The sequence below is a fragment of the Danio rerio genome, chromosome 11 (genome assembly GCF_049306965.1).
Source record: "Danio rerio strain Tuebingen ecotype United States chromosome 11, GRCz12tu, whole genome shotgun sequence".
Taxonomy (NCBI): domain Eukaryota; kingdom Metazoa; phylum Chordata; class Actinopteri; order Cypriniformes; family Danionidae; genus Danio; species Danio rerio.
This window is the reverse complement of record NC_133186.1, coordinates 11,398,771-11,410,988: the sequence shown is the minus strand read 5'-3', so window position 1 is coordinate 11,410,988 and position 12,218 is coordinate 11,398,771. Positions and strand designations below refer to the sequence as shown.

Below are 12,218 nucleotides of genomic sequence, written 5' to 3'. Positions count from 1 at the left end.
GCAGCCACTGACATCACAAGACTGCTATGGATTGGAAGTCAATGGCAGTTTTCTTTACAACATTCCTCAGAATATCTTCTTTTGTGTTCAAAAGAATACATAACGACATAAAGTGGACCACATTATGACAGAATTTATATTTTTGGGAGAACTTGCCCTTTCATTTGTTTCTTATCCAGAAAAAAAGAAAGAAAAACAGGCTCTATACTTCACTACAATGATTAACTTATAAATCTCAGCATAACAGAACCTCTGTGAATCCCCAAAACAGCACAAAATGAATTACAAACATATTTATCTGTCAATATTTTACAGAAATCCACAGAACAACTCTGGCACAAAGCATACTGGGAACTAGAAATATTTTACTTAGGCAAATTAAGTCCATCTGATTACAATAGGAAACATTAGTGTATGTAACTTGTTTCTATTAAGCACAAATAACATTTTAAATATTTGAGTTTATTCAACTTATTTAATGAATATAATTACTCGGTTTTACAGTGAACAACTCTTGGGTAGATATAAGGCTATTGTTTTTTCTTTCTTTTTTTTTTGACCAGTGGGAAAAGCCTTTCTTTCGAAGTATTATATAGCCATTTACATGCAGAGTCATGTTAGATTATAAAGGCAAGTGATATTGGAGATTCAAAGCTATTCAGAGGCACTGAGGTATCAGACAGGTCTGATTATGCAGCCAACAGATAGAAAGATAGAGCTGATATCTCCAGTTTCACCTCAACAAAATGGGGCTTAATATTTCAGGGTTCTCAGAGCCGACAGGGCTGAGGGTCTTTTGTGGGCGTTGACACGAACGAGTAATTGAAGATACCGGCCAAAGACAAAGACATTCTCCATCAGTCAAACACACACACACACACACACACACGGTATTGTAAAAGTTCAAAGGGAAGGCACGCATTATCCTCACCATACGTAGCAGAGCAGGAATTTGACTAGGAAGTATAGGATTTTCTTGTCTGGTAGAGGCATTTTTTATTTTGCTTATGCTGGGAATGAGAATGATAGTGTATGCTAAGACATCAATACTGGTAAAGAACAACATGTTTTGATCCTTTTTTTCTGCTAATATTTTTTTTTCTGTTCAAATATGTAAATAAAATGGCTTATTCCTTCAATATATAGCATCATTTTACAGACTGCTTAAGATCTTTACATGAGTTAAAGATAAAAAAAACTGTTTTCAAGTAAACAGCAAAAAATGTTTTTAAATATATTTGTATTAAAATGAATCTCAATAAATAACGACTATCGCAAATTGTAATTATGATTTAGTGAAGAAACCCACTAAAATGTCATTCAGCATAACAACAGCTTTAAAACAAGCTTGTCAGGCATATTTAGAACAAGCATCATTTCCCCAAAAACACGAATTGTTTCGAAAATGTTTTAATTATTGGCCTTTATTACTACCCTTACAACCGCATAAATTTACCTGTTCTTAGAAAGGTAAAGATTCACTTATTCTGTTATATATATTAAGTACAGGTTAAACTAAGCAAAAAGTTAAATTTTTTATTATAATATATATTTAAAGTTTACGCTCTAACAATATTTTCACCCCTATTTTGACATTTTATTTCAAAGTTGTCTGTGGAAGGTTTCATTTCCACATGTTCTCAACACTAAAAGTCAAGACAACAAATAATTGTATGTTGCTTCAACATATTTTAACAGGTTTATCAGGTCTCAGGTACATTTTTTTAAGTTATACAAAGTTTAACTTGATATTTTTGGTCATTTGATTGATGTAAATTGAGATGACCAGAAAAGTTAAGTTGATTTCACTTGAAAAAATTAAGGCAGAAAACTTTTTTATAGTGCAGATGCCAGTATTTTAGAACTACTCAAATACATGTATTGTTGTCTTTGTACTGTGCTCTACAGAATGTCATTTATTTCATATTTATATTCATCCACTAAGGTTTTAGAATAAAGAAAATATACCAGTTAGGGGGATTTTAGGCGCTCTGCTCTAACTGTTGTAAATTTACTCTAACAAAAACACCAGAAATGTGCCCACATCTGAGATTCTCAAAGGCTTGTGCTCGATCAAAACAAACACAGTAGAAAAAGTAAAAAATTAATCGGTACACTGCCATTTTAGCTCTCAAAAAGTTTAATATAGAAAAAAAATTCACTGTAAACAACGACTTCACATGGCTTTATTTAATTATTAACCCCCTTTGATTTTGTTTTCTTTTATAAGTATTTCCCAAATGATGTTTAACAGAACAAGGAAATTTTCACAGTATGTCTGACAATATTTTTTCTTCTTGGGAAAGTCTTATTTGTTTTATTTTGGCAGTGTATAATTTTAAAAAAAAATCATTTTAAGGTCCAAATTATTAGCCCCTTTAAGATATATATTTTTTCCCACTGTCTAGAGAACAAACCATTATTATACAATAAGTTGCTTAATTACCCTAACCTGCCCAGTTAAGATGTATAGAAGTGTCCTGAAAAATATCTAGTAGAATATTAGTTACTGTCATCATGGCAAAGATAAAATAAATCAGTTATTAGAAATGTGTTATCAAAACTATTATGTTTAGAAATGTGTTGAAGAAATCTTCTTGGGGAAATTGGGGAAAACATAAAAAGGGGGCTAATAATTCAGGGGGCTAATAACTGTATATAACATCAACTGTATATTATTCCATACATGGCAGGGTTTCACAAAATGCAACTAAGTAAATAAAAATGTCTTAGCTCAGCACTGATGGTGGAATAATTGCAAGCAACAATTGCACTTATACATTTCTACAGTGTTTTACAACAACTTTAAAAGCGAAACAGAATTATTCATATTATAGTGAAGCTTTGAATGTCCGTCATCATATTTTTTTACGATATCTTTTTTTAACGTTTAACTGTGAAAGACATGCCAAAACACATGAGTCTTCTGATTTTTGTATTTTTAAACAGAACGAGAATGTTAGAATAAATTAAGCACACATTAACGAAAAGGCAGGTTACTACAATTACTGTATATGGCATTTATTTTAACACAGTTACTACATAAACTTTAAAAACATTAAAAATGACTGCTTTGATAGTTCTCGTTTTAAAAAAGAAAACAAAATTTATTTTATTTATAATAAGGCCTGGGTTTATCATTAAAACTGAGATATTTCTCCAAGATTTAACTCTTTTGAGAAACTCCTTTTATTTGAAATCACTGGTATTATACTGGCTGAAAACAAAACATGCCTGTAAATATGACCACTTTTTATGCATATAAATAATGGGGGTCTAATAATTCTGACTTCAACTGTATTTTTTCCCCATAGCTTTATATGTTCAAACAAAATGCATTGCATACAATGAACGTCATTGTGCTCAAGTGTTATTTTAAACGTCTCTGACTGATATTGTATAAAAACAGTGGAAAGTATTTCCTTTGTTTTTCCACAAACACAAAAATTCATTTTAGACTGAAAGTGTCCTACTCTACCTGCATTCCTTCTGGAAACAAAACTGGACGCATTCCACAATCTTAAAAATGTTAGTGACAGATTAATTATTTGCTATGTGAGATCATAAAACTCTCTGGAACCGCACGACCCAAATGGGGCATGCAGAGCGTGTTGATACCAGTTTAAGTGAGGGTGTAGGTGTGTGTTTATATGTTCTGACCTCAGTTCACCCTGTATATAGCCAGCAGGGTGGCTCACGATGCCGGTTCCCAAAGAAAAGCACAGAATGATGAATGTATACCTGGAATGCAAAGCTGGTCGCTTAAATGAAACGCATCAGCCAAATGAGTGAATGTAAATGCGCCGGGTCTGTGACAAATTCAGTGTGTTGGACAAAATTCAGTAACCCACTGTGTCTTTCAGCATAGATCAAACTTTAGCAGTATATACTGTATTATCTGCCAGATTTGATAGGTTTTGGGATAATACGAAAATATAAAACATGATGAAGAACACTAAAAAGAATTATTCAAAGATGATTTCATGGTTTTCCTTTTTTTCTTTAAGTGATTGTAAACAATTTATTTGGGTTAAGTTGAACATTACTAAGTTTAATTTGTTTGTTTAAATTTAACATATAGATTGTTTGCAACAATTTTGCAGACATAATTTTTTTTTTTTTAGCGAATCTTGGTTCTTTCTTTTCAACCTTTTTGTTCCTGCTTGTTCAAACTACTTATTTAAAATAAGCTCATTCAACACAATTATTGAGTTTTTTTTGTGTGACAACCTAATTATTTATGTTCAATCAACTTAAATGTATACATTTGTTAAGTTAAATGAATTGATTTGTGTTGGGACAACATGATGAAATTGTGTGGAACCCAGCATTTTTTTTACAGTGTATGCTGTAAAAAGTGATTCGTTGCTTAAAGCGGGTAAACCAATTGCCTTAAAAGCAACTAGTTGACTTTACAAAAATAATGTAAGTAAACCCAATGCAACTTGCAACTGTTAAGTTGACTTGATTTTTATAATTATGCTAATTGTACTCACTTTTTAATCAACTAATAGTTTTAGAGTGTCTATTATACTATTTTAGCATGTCTGTTTTTAAATAGTTACTGTATTTATTACAGTATTACATAATTGGTGCTTCATGAAGTCTATAAAATATACAATAGCCTGGAATACAGTACAATAAGCATAATTATAAAAATCAAGTCAACAGTTCAAAGATACAGCGGGTTTACTTACATTATTTTGTTTAAGTCAACTTGTTGCTTTTAAGGCAATTGGTTTACTCGCTTTAAGTAACTAATAACTTTTTACAGTGTACAAAGAGTGGTGGTTAATTCCGCTGCGGTGACCCCTGATTTATAAAGGGACTAAGGCCACAAGAAAATAAACAAATGAACATAGAGCACCTAGCATAAATGCTTACGCAACTTTTTTTCACTTTCAATATTTTGCTGCTTGTTCAAACTGCTCATTTAAAATGAGCTGAAACAATGCAATTCTTGAGATTGTTTTAAGACACGTTATTTGTTTTATGTTAAATACACTTACAACCCTGAAATTTTGTACAGTGTTGAAAATTAAGATTTTTATAGACCATTTCAATGTGGTAATGTCATTGGCCCATGAACATTTCCTACTTGTTATCAACCTATTTCATAACTGTAACAAGAGGCAATTCAATAATAACTTATAGTTAAAACAGCTGTCATGATATTACTTATCAATATTTGGCTCTTTTTAGATTCTTGGACGCTATAGAAATTAAAAATGTACAACAGGAAATATGTTGGGACTATTGTTTTTGTTTACATCCCTCAAAATGGTCTGTAAATATTCGTTGAATATAGATATTTGTATAGCTGCATTTTTATTAAGCTGTTTTATTAAACATTTCAATTCATTAACATGAGAGTGTAGTCACTGAACATCTTTAGGATAAGAAAAAATAAATATATTTAATAAAAAAATGACATGTGCAAAAATTATTATGCCTGACAACAACAATGTAAATAAAAAAATGCTGGGTTCCACGCAATTGGGAATAAGTTTTACTAACACAAATCAATTAAGTTAATTTAATGATTTGTACAAATTTAAGTGCCTTGAACATAAAACAATTAAGTTCTCTTTAAGAACTTAAGAATTGTGTTGTTTCTACTCATTTTAAATAAGTTGTTTGATCAAGCAGCAAAAGTCTTTTTTATAGAGAAATTAAACTATTTCCTCGTAATTATTCTGTAACAGTGGTGCAGTGGGTAGCACAAATGCTTCACAGCAAGAAGGTCGCAGGTTCGAGCCTCAGCTGGGTCAGCTGGCATTTCTGTGTGCAGTTTGTATGTTCTCCCTGCGCGTGGGTTTCTTCTGGGTGATCCGGTTTCCCCCACAAGTCCAAAGACATGGTACAGCTGAATTGGGTATGCTAAATTGTCCATAATGTATGTGTGTGAATGAGTGTGTATGGGTGTTTCCCAGTGATGGGTTGCAGCTGCGTAAAACATATGCTGGATAAGTTGGCGGTTCATTCCGCTGTGCCGACCCCAAATTAATAAAGGGACTAAGCCGAAAAAAAAATGAATGAATGAATATTCTGTTCTTTTAAGCATTTGTGTTTTGTGAATGATCAGTCTTTGTGGGGCACTTGAATATGTCTGTGATATTCTAAAGATGCGATAATCTGGAAATCAGCAATTTGAAAAAAAACTGCTTCTCTTCATTTAGACAACCTGCTGTCAAAGGCTTTCATTTACTTCAGTTTGGCTCAAGTTTGTGAAAACTAGAAATTTAGCCTGCCAGTTGGACAGATAATTAATATTATGCGGCTAACTTGATTTTTTTCTATGAATTATTCTTTTATTGAATGTCCAAACCCAATAGATTGTACTCATATTTTTGTTACAATACACCAAATCTTGCCTTTGGTGCTAACCAATCTTATGTAAAACAAAAAAGAAAATGCATTACTGTATTAAGTATTAATTTAAAAGGTGAGGTGCTTTTCTAAGAAATGAGGCAAGGTGTACTCATTTTTGCTTTACTCATTCTTTAAATGTAGATTGTGTGTGAAATTTAAAAAAATTGATTCTTTTATTTAAAACAACTGGCTTCTTTAGCTGTCATTTTTTATGTTAAATAAATAATAAAACTACACTATATCCATTCAAGAGTCACTTAACTTATAAGTGTTACAAATATAATGAAGTTAGATTAAGACAAATGATTAGAGAAAAAAATAGAGGCAAACTGTCAATATGTTTTTAAATGTCTTAATCTTTTTCTGTAGTTTCCTGTCAAAGTTTAGAGGTTTCATTCATTTGTACTTTTGGCAAAAATGAAAATGAGCTTGTAATTCACTCATCATCAGGCTATTCAAGATGTGACTTTTTCCCCATTAAGTAGAAGATATATAGAGTAATAAAAAATTATATTGTGTCCAAGTGAGTGTACATATTGTTGGGAAAAGTTACTTTTAAATGTAACCTATTACAATCTTGTCTTACTTCTTTAAAAAATGTGTTAGCCTACTGTTTAAGGAAAGTATAATGCATTATGTTTTTGTAACCTTTTTTTTATCTGGCCTGAGCTTGCTTCTTTGTAATAATATGAAAAAAGGATGTGAGTCAACACATAGGAAAACAAAGCAACTGGCATTACTTTTTTTTTTTTTTAAAGAAACTCAGATATTTACTTGGAAATTAAGAAGTACTTAACTAGTTACTTAAATAAAAAAATAAAATAAATAATCTCCTCGAGTTGGGCTACTTTGAATAGGCTATATTTGTCATTATGCAACAGGATGTTGACAGACCCATGACTGTTTGCTGAAACAACATAAACCATGTGTGAATGAAGCACCGTCTTCATTCAATGAATCAAAGAGAACAAAACTTTCACTTCGTAATAAATTAGCAGCAAATATTAAAAAGAAAAATAGAATTTGCTGTAGTATGAATAGCTACTGTGGGCGTTTTTTATTAAATCATAAATTACTTGCACCACAAGATGAAACACAATGAACGTGCGGTGGCTATTGGAGGTGTGATACTTTCCTGTGGAGCACAGCCGATCTAGACAGTTCTGGGAAGCTATATTATCAAACCGCTCTAATGACAGACGTTGACCAAGACATTTTATAATGACCAAAATAACTTTTCAGATGTTGTGCAATGTGGTCGGTCTGCTAGTTTGTCCATTAATGCCATGACAGAAAATCACATTGCTATTGCGATGTGATATATATATATATATATATATATATATATATATATATATATATATATATATATATATATATATATATATATATATATATATAATTATTGTTTCTTGCACAGACAAACATATACTTTTAGACCTCAATGTGTCATGTCTCCCTTTAAATGTTAAATTATGTCTGCTGTTGGTTTATGTTGACACAAAGGTCAGCGTGTGTTCAATGAACTCTAACGTTTTTATTTTTGGCGTGTGTATCCGTACAAACAAACGATGCAAAAGGTTGCCTAGTTATTTAGTAGTAAGCGTACTGACTACTGACTTTCGTGATGTGTCATGTGATGAGCAGCCGCCTATGGGGTTGTTTGTGTGCAGCAAATTAACTTGTACTAAAACAAAGTCTACAGGGCAGCAGTTTGTGTAACTCTTTAAACCAAACTATTCATCCTATTTTGCCAGTCCTCTCGCTTGGGAAAGAAATGGTCTTTGTATGGTAATCTCAATAGAGGAATGACACACACGGTCAGTTTTTCAAAGGGAAGAGCTGGACTATGCGCTCTACATACTAATGTAATCTGCAGACCACAGTCTTCTTCATCTTCATAACTCTTGATCTTGACCAAACCCACGCGCTCATGCAAAGCAGCGTTTTAAAAACACACAGACATGTCGCGCAGGCCGACTTCACTTACTGTACACTTCGAGAAGTTGAGTTTTGTCCCAAACTTCAGTTTTGTCCGACACTTCCGCAGCAGCAAGAGCGAAATTACTGACATAAAGCAGCACATAAAGGACAGAAAGCGCTTCATGGAAGCGAACTTGAAGAGTTTTACTGTATCCTCGCATTTCCACAGGAGACGAGCGCGCTGCACAGACGGCAGCCTGTTTTTTCCACACACTTTCCGCAAGTTTTTGGATTCTCTACGTCACGGTCTCTCTGTGGGGCAGTAAAAAGGCAAAATATTCCCTCTCCGTTTACAGCCCGTCTGTTCTGACCGCGACGCGAACAAATTTGGACGCTGACAGGAAGAAGCGCAGATTCCCGTTGCGTCGCGTCGCACAATGTTTCACAAATCTCTCCTTCATTTAATCGTATACGTACAAAGGTAGCAATAAGTAGGCTATTTATGTTCCTTTACATATAAAGCTTATGTTCAAGTCACTGCAGTATATCTAATGTAAGTCGAGTTTGAACATTCTTGCACAAAGCATTGAAAAGCATTTGAATAGTTCAGAGGAATCTGAAATGATCTTCTAAAATGAGGATTTTTTCACATTCCTATGTGTAGATGGCATAGAGTAGATTTTTTCAAATGATTTTCATTAAATTTAATGTAAGCCAACATAATATAAACATAGGAGGCTGATAAAATGCTCATTTTAAGATAAAAATCTATTTCAGGTTTTTGCATTTAGGATAAATTTCAATTATCAATATAAGCTATAATGATGTTAAATCATCTATTAAATACAGTGTCAAGGTTATATATGTATAAACATATGTTTTACTGAAATGCTGCTCATATTCAGAATCTATAGGACTTTGCCTGTATTCAATGAAATGGTGGATTGAGTTAAATTCTGTCCAAAGCATCTTAAATGCATTTACAGTACACATGATGTCAGATTAAATCTACAGATCATATCACTGCACTAAAAAGGTGCACAGAAGCTGCATCTGAAGTGGCCTATATTCAGCCAACAACGTTAAATCTTGGCCCAAGAAGCAACAAACATGTCAAATCTTCACTGAAAAAAAATCACTGCTCTGCACTCAAAATGCAGCACAGAAGCTACATCTGAGGTGGCTTAATTTCCATGAAGAGGCAAATTCACATCTGAGATAGTTATTAGTCAACCAAAAGAGTCATTTACACTGCTTACATAACTAGATTATAGCAGTAATTACAATTTAAAGGACCCATTAAACAAAGAGATTGTTTTAAATTGTTTTTAAATTCCATGAAAAGGGTACATTTACACCATTTGACAACGTCAATCTAATGTTATGTGGACAGCTTGTGCCTGCTGGTTGTTTAAGGCCATTTTGGTGATATACAGTAAACATCCAGCTTTTACTCATTGGTGACATGCATCTAAACAGTCCCTAGGTCAATGTGTGCAAAATTTTTGGACATCTTAGAGACTTCTAATGGTTAAAAACAGTTTGCTGCAATTATAAAGCGCCCTTTTATGTGCAATTTACCTTCTATGTTCAATTTGATTGGACAGGAATCACAGGACTAATTTTTCTAATCCCCATAGACAAGAAAATCTAGTGACTGCAGGTTGAAAGAAAGTAGTGATGTAAAAGTACTGATACAGCACTAAAAATGTACTCAGGGCAAAGTAAAAGTACACATTTTTAAAAGTATTTTGTAAATTACAGTAGTTTGAGTGTTTGTAATTTGGCACTTCACACCACTGCTTGTAAACCACTGAAAAGTGAACTTACACGGTTTAACTCCGTGTGAAGCTTTATAAATGCTGGCAGCTAGCTCACTGCAATTCTTACAAGGTCACCCACTAAAGCTAAGCAGGGCTGCGCCCGGTCAGTACCTGGATGGGTGACCACATGGGAAAGCCAGGTTGCTGCCAGAAGTGGTGTTAGTGAAGCCAGCAGGAGGTGCGCAACCTGCAGTCTGTGTGGGTCCTAATGCCCCAGTATAGTGATGGGGACTCTATACTGCTCAGTGAGCGCCATCTTTCGGATGAGACATTGAACCAGGGGTCACCAAACTTGTTCCTGGATGGCCGGTGTCCTTCAGATTTTAGCTCCAACTCTAATTAAACACACATGAACAAGCTAATCAAGGCTTTACTGGCTATACTTGAAACATCCTGGCTGGTGTATTGAGGCAAGTTGAAGCAAAACTCTGCAGGGACACCGGCCCTCCTGGACTGAGATTGGTGACCCCTGCATTTAACCGATGTCCTGACTCTCTGTGGTCATTAAAAATCCCAGGATGTCCTTTGAAAAAGAGTAGGGGTTTAACCCTGGCATCCTGGCCAATTCTGCCCACTGGCCTCTGTCCATTATGGCTTCCTAACTCTCCCCATATCATAATTGGCTTCATCACTCTGTCTCCTCTGCACCAATCAGCTGGTGTGTGGTGTGCGGTCTGGTGCAAAAATGGTTGCCGTCGCGTCATAAAGGTGAATGCTGCAGACTGGTGGTGGATGAGGAGATTCCCCTTATGTGTAAAGCTTTTTGAGTGCCCAGAAAAGCACTATTTAAATAAAAGGAATTATTATTAATTAACTAACATTTTACTCTGCCTCCTATATTTACAGTATGTTCTGTTTTCACTTTAAAGGCAATGAAAATAACCTATTCATCACTATAAAGGTGAAAATACTGCACATAAAGCACATAATAATGCACATAAAGGTCCCTGTGAAAAAAGTAGATTTTAGATGAAACTTTCAGATGGCATTTAGAGGGTTTTTCATCTGAACTCTTCGATTGCAGAATTTAATTTAGAAAACATTTGTTGTTTGTTTTAAATATGAACAAATTGAATCCTTGTGCATTTAGAGACAAATAATGAGACTCAACATGAAAAAACCATAAAATATATTACAAAACAAACACAGACACTTTTTTTTACATTTGATCCAGCAAAATCTCACTTAGTCTAGTTAAAAAAGGCTCAGCCTCAACTAATCAATCAGAAACATGTCATGAATGACTACATAGAAAAACATTTGGCTAAAACAACCACAAGAAACACTAAATGTAAAACAAGAAGTTCCAGTGTCGCCCATATTAAACAGTACCTTTAGCACTTTTAGCAGCACAACACAACTTTTAAAATGTACATTTTTAAAAATAAATTCACTGCCACCTTACAAGCACACAAATACAAACACACACATACACATGCACACAGTGTCCTGCTTGTACAGTACAAGAAAATTCATTTAAATAATAAAAAAACAGTATTCGCTCCTAGTTATAGAAGCCTACATTCTGTGTTTTAACACACAAAGTTGGTCAGCGGCCTAAAGAAACATCACTCTTCTGCTGCCCTGTGCTTTTGTAGGTCACATTTTTAAACGTTGACGTCGAGCTCCTGAAAAGAGGATTCGTGCCCTGGAGATACAAGTTGAACACACGATTACTTCAAGTAAATTGAGCCATTAAGAGAGTAACATGAACAGAATGTGCATTATATTACACACTGCCAAACTCTTGCTAATGTTTTCATACCGACTGCCATTTGGCTTTGGCCTTTTCTGCTTCAAACTTGGCAACCTCTTTCCGGTCATGAACAGAAACAAGAAACTTCCAGATCACAAGGAGTGCAATGCCGATGATGAGGACAGACATGCACACACCCAGAGCGATCAGTGGTGCGTTTGGTGGTTCTGAGCAGTCTGGGTAATTATACACACAAACCATGTTAAATATAAACATAACTCTGTTTGAATGTATGATCCCACAACACTCAATTTAAAGCGATAGTTCTAGAAAAACGTAACATTTACCCACCATTATAGGGTTCTAAACCGATTTGAGTTTCTTTTAGCTGTTGAACACTGAGG

General features: G+C 34.1%; 2 protein-coding genes across 12 annotated transcripts in view; both read right to left on the bottom strand.

Moving 5' to 3' along the window:
- Nucleotides 1-8,595, bottom strand: part of pla2r1 (phospholipase A2 receptor 1) — a 95,529-nt gene extending 86,934 nt beyond the window's left edge. For all 4 annotated transcript variants that reach the window (XR_012387028.1, XR_012387029.1, XM_073916389.1 and 1 more), the window contains exon 1: nt 8,363-8,595. Coding sequence is in view for 2 of the 4 variants with exons in the window: in XM_073916389.1 (XP_073772490.1) it covers nt 8,363-8,516 (154 nt within the window). In the remaining 2 variants the exon portion in view is untranslated. The remainder of the gene's footprint in view (nt 1-8,362) is intronic.
- A 2,637-nt stretch (nt 8,596-11,232) lies between these two features.
- The window catches only part of itgb6 (integrin, beta 6), a 44,873-nt gene continuing 43,887 nt past the window's right edge, over nt 11,233-12,218 (bottom strand). For all 8 annotated transcript variants that reach the window (XM_073916453.1, XM_073916451.1, XM_003199426.7 and 5 more), the window contains 2 exons: nt 11,884-12,050; nt 11,233-11,766 (listed from right to left, as the gene is read on the bottom strand). In XM_073916453.1, coding sequence (XP_073772554.1) covers nt 11,668-11,766; nt 11,884-12,050 — 266 coding nt within the window. In that variant the 3' untranslated portion in view covers nt 11,233-11,667. The remainder of the gene's footprint in view (nt 11,767-11,883; nt 12,051-12,218) is intronic.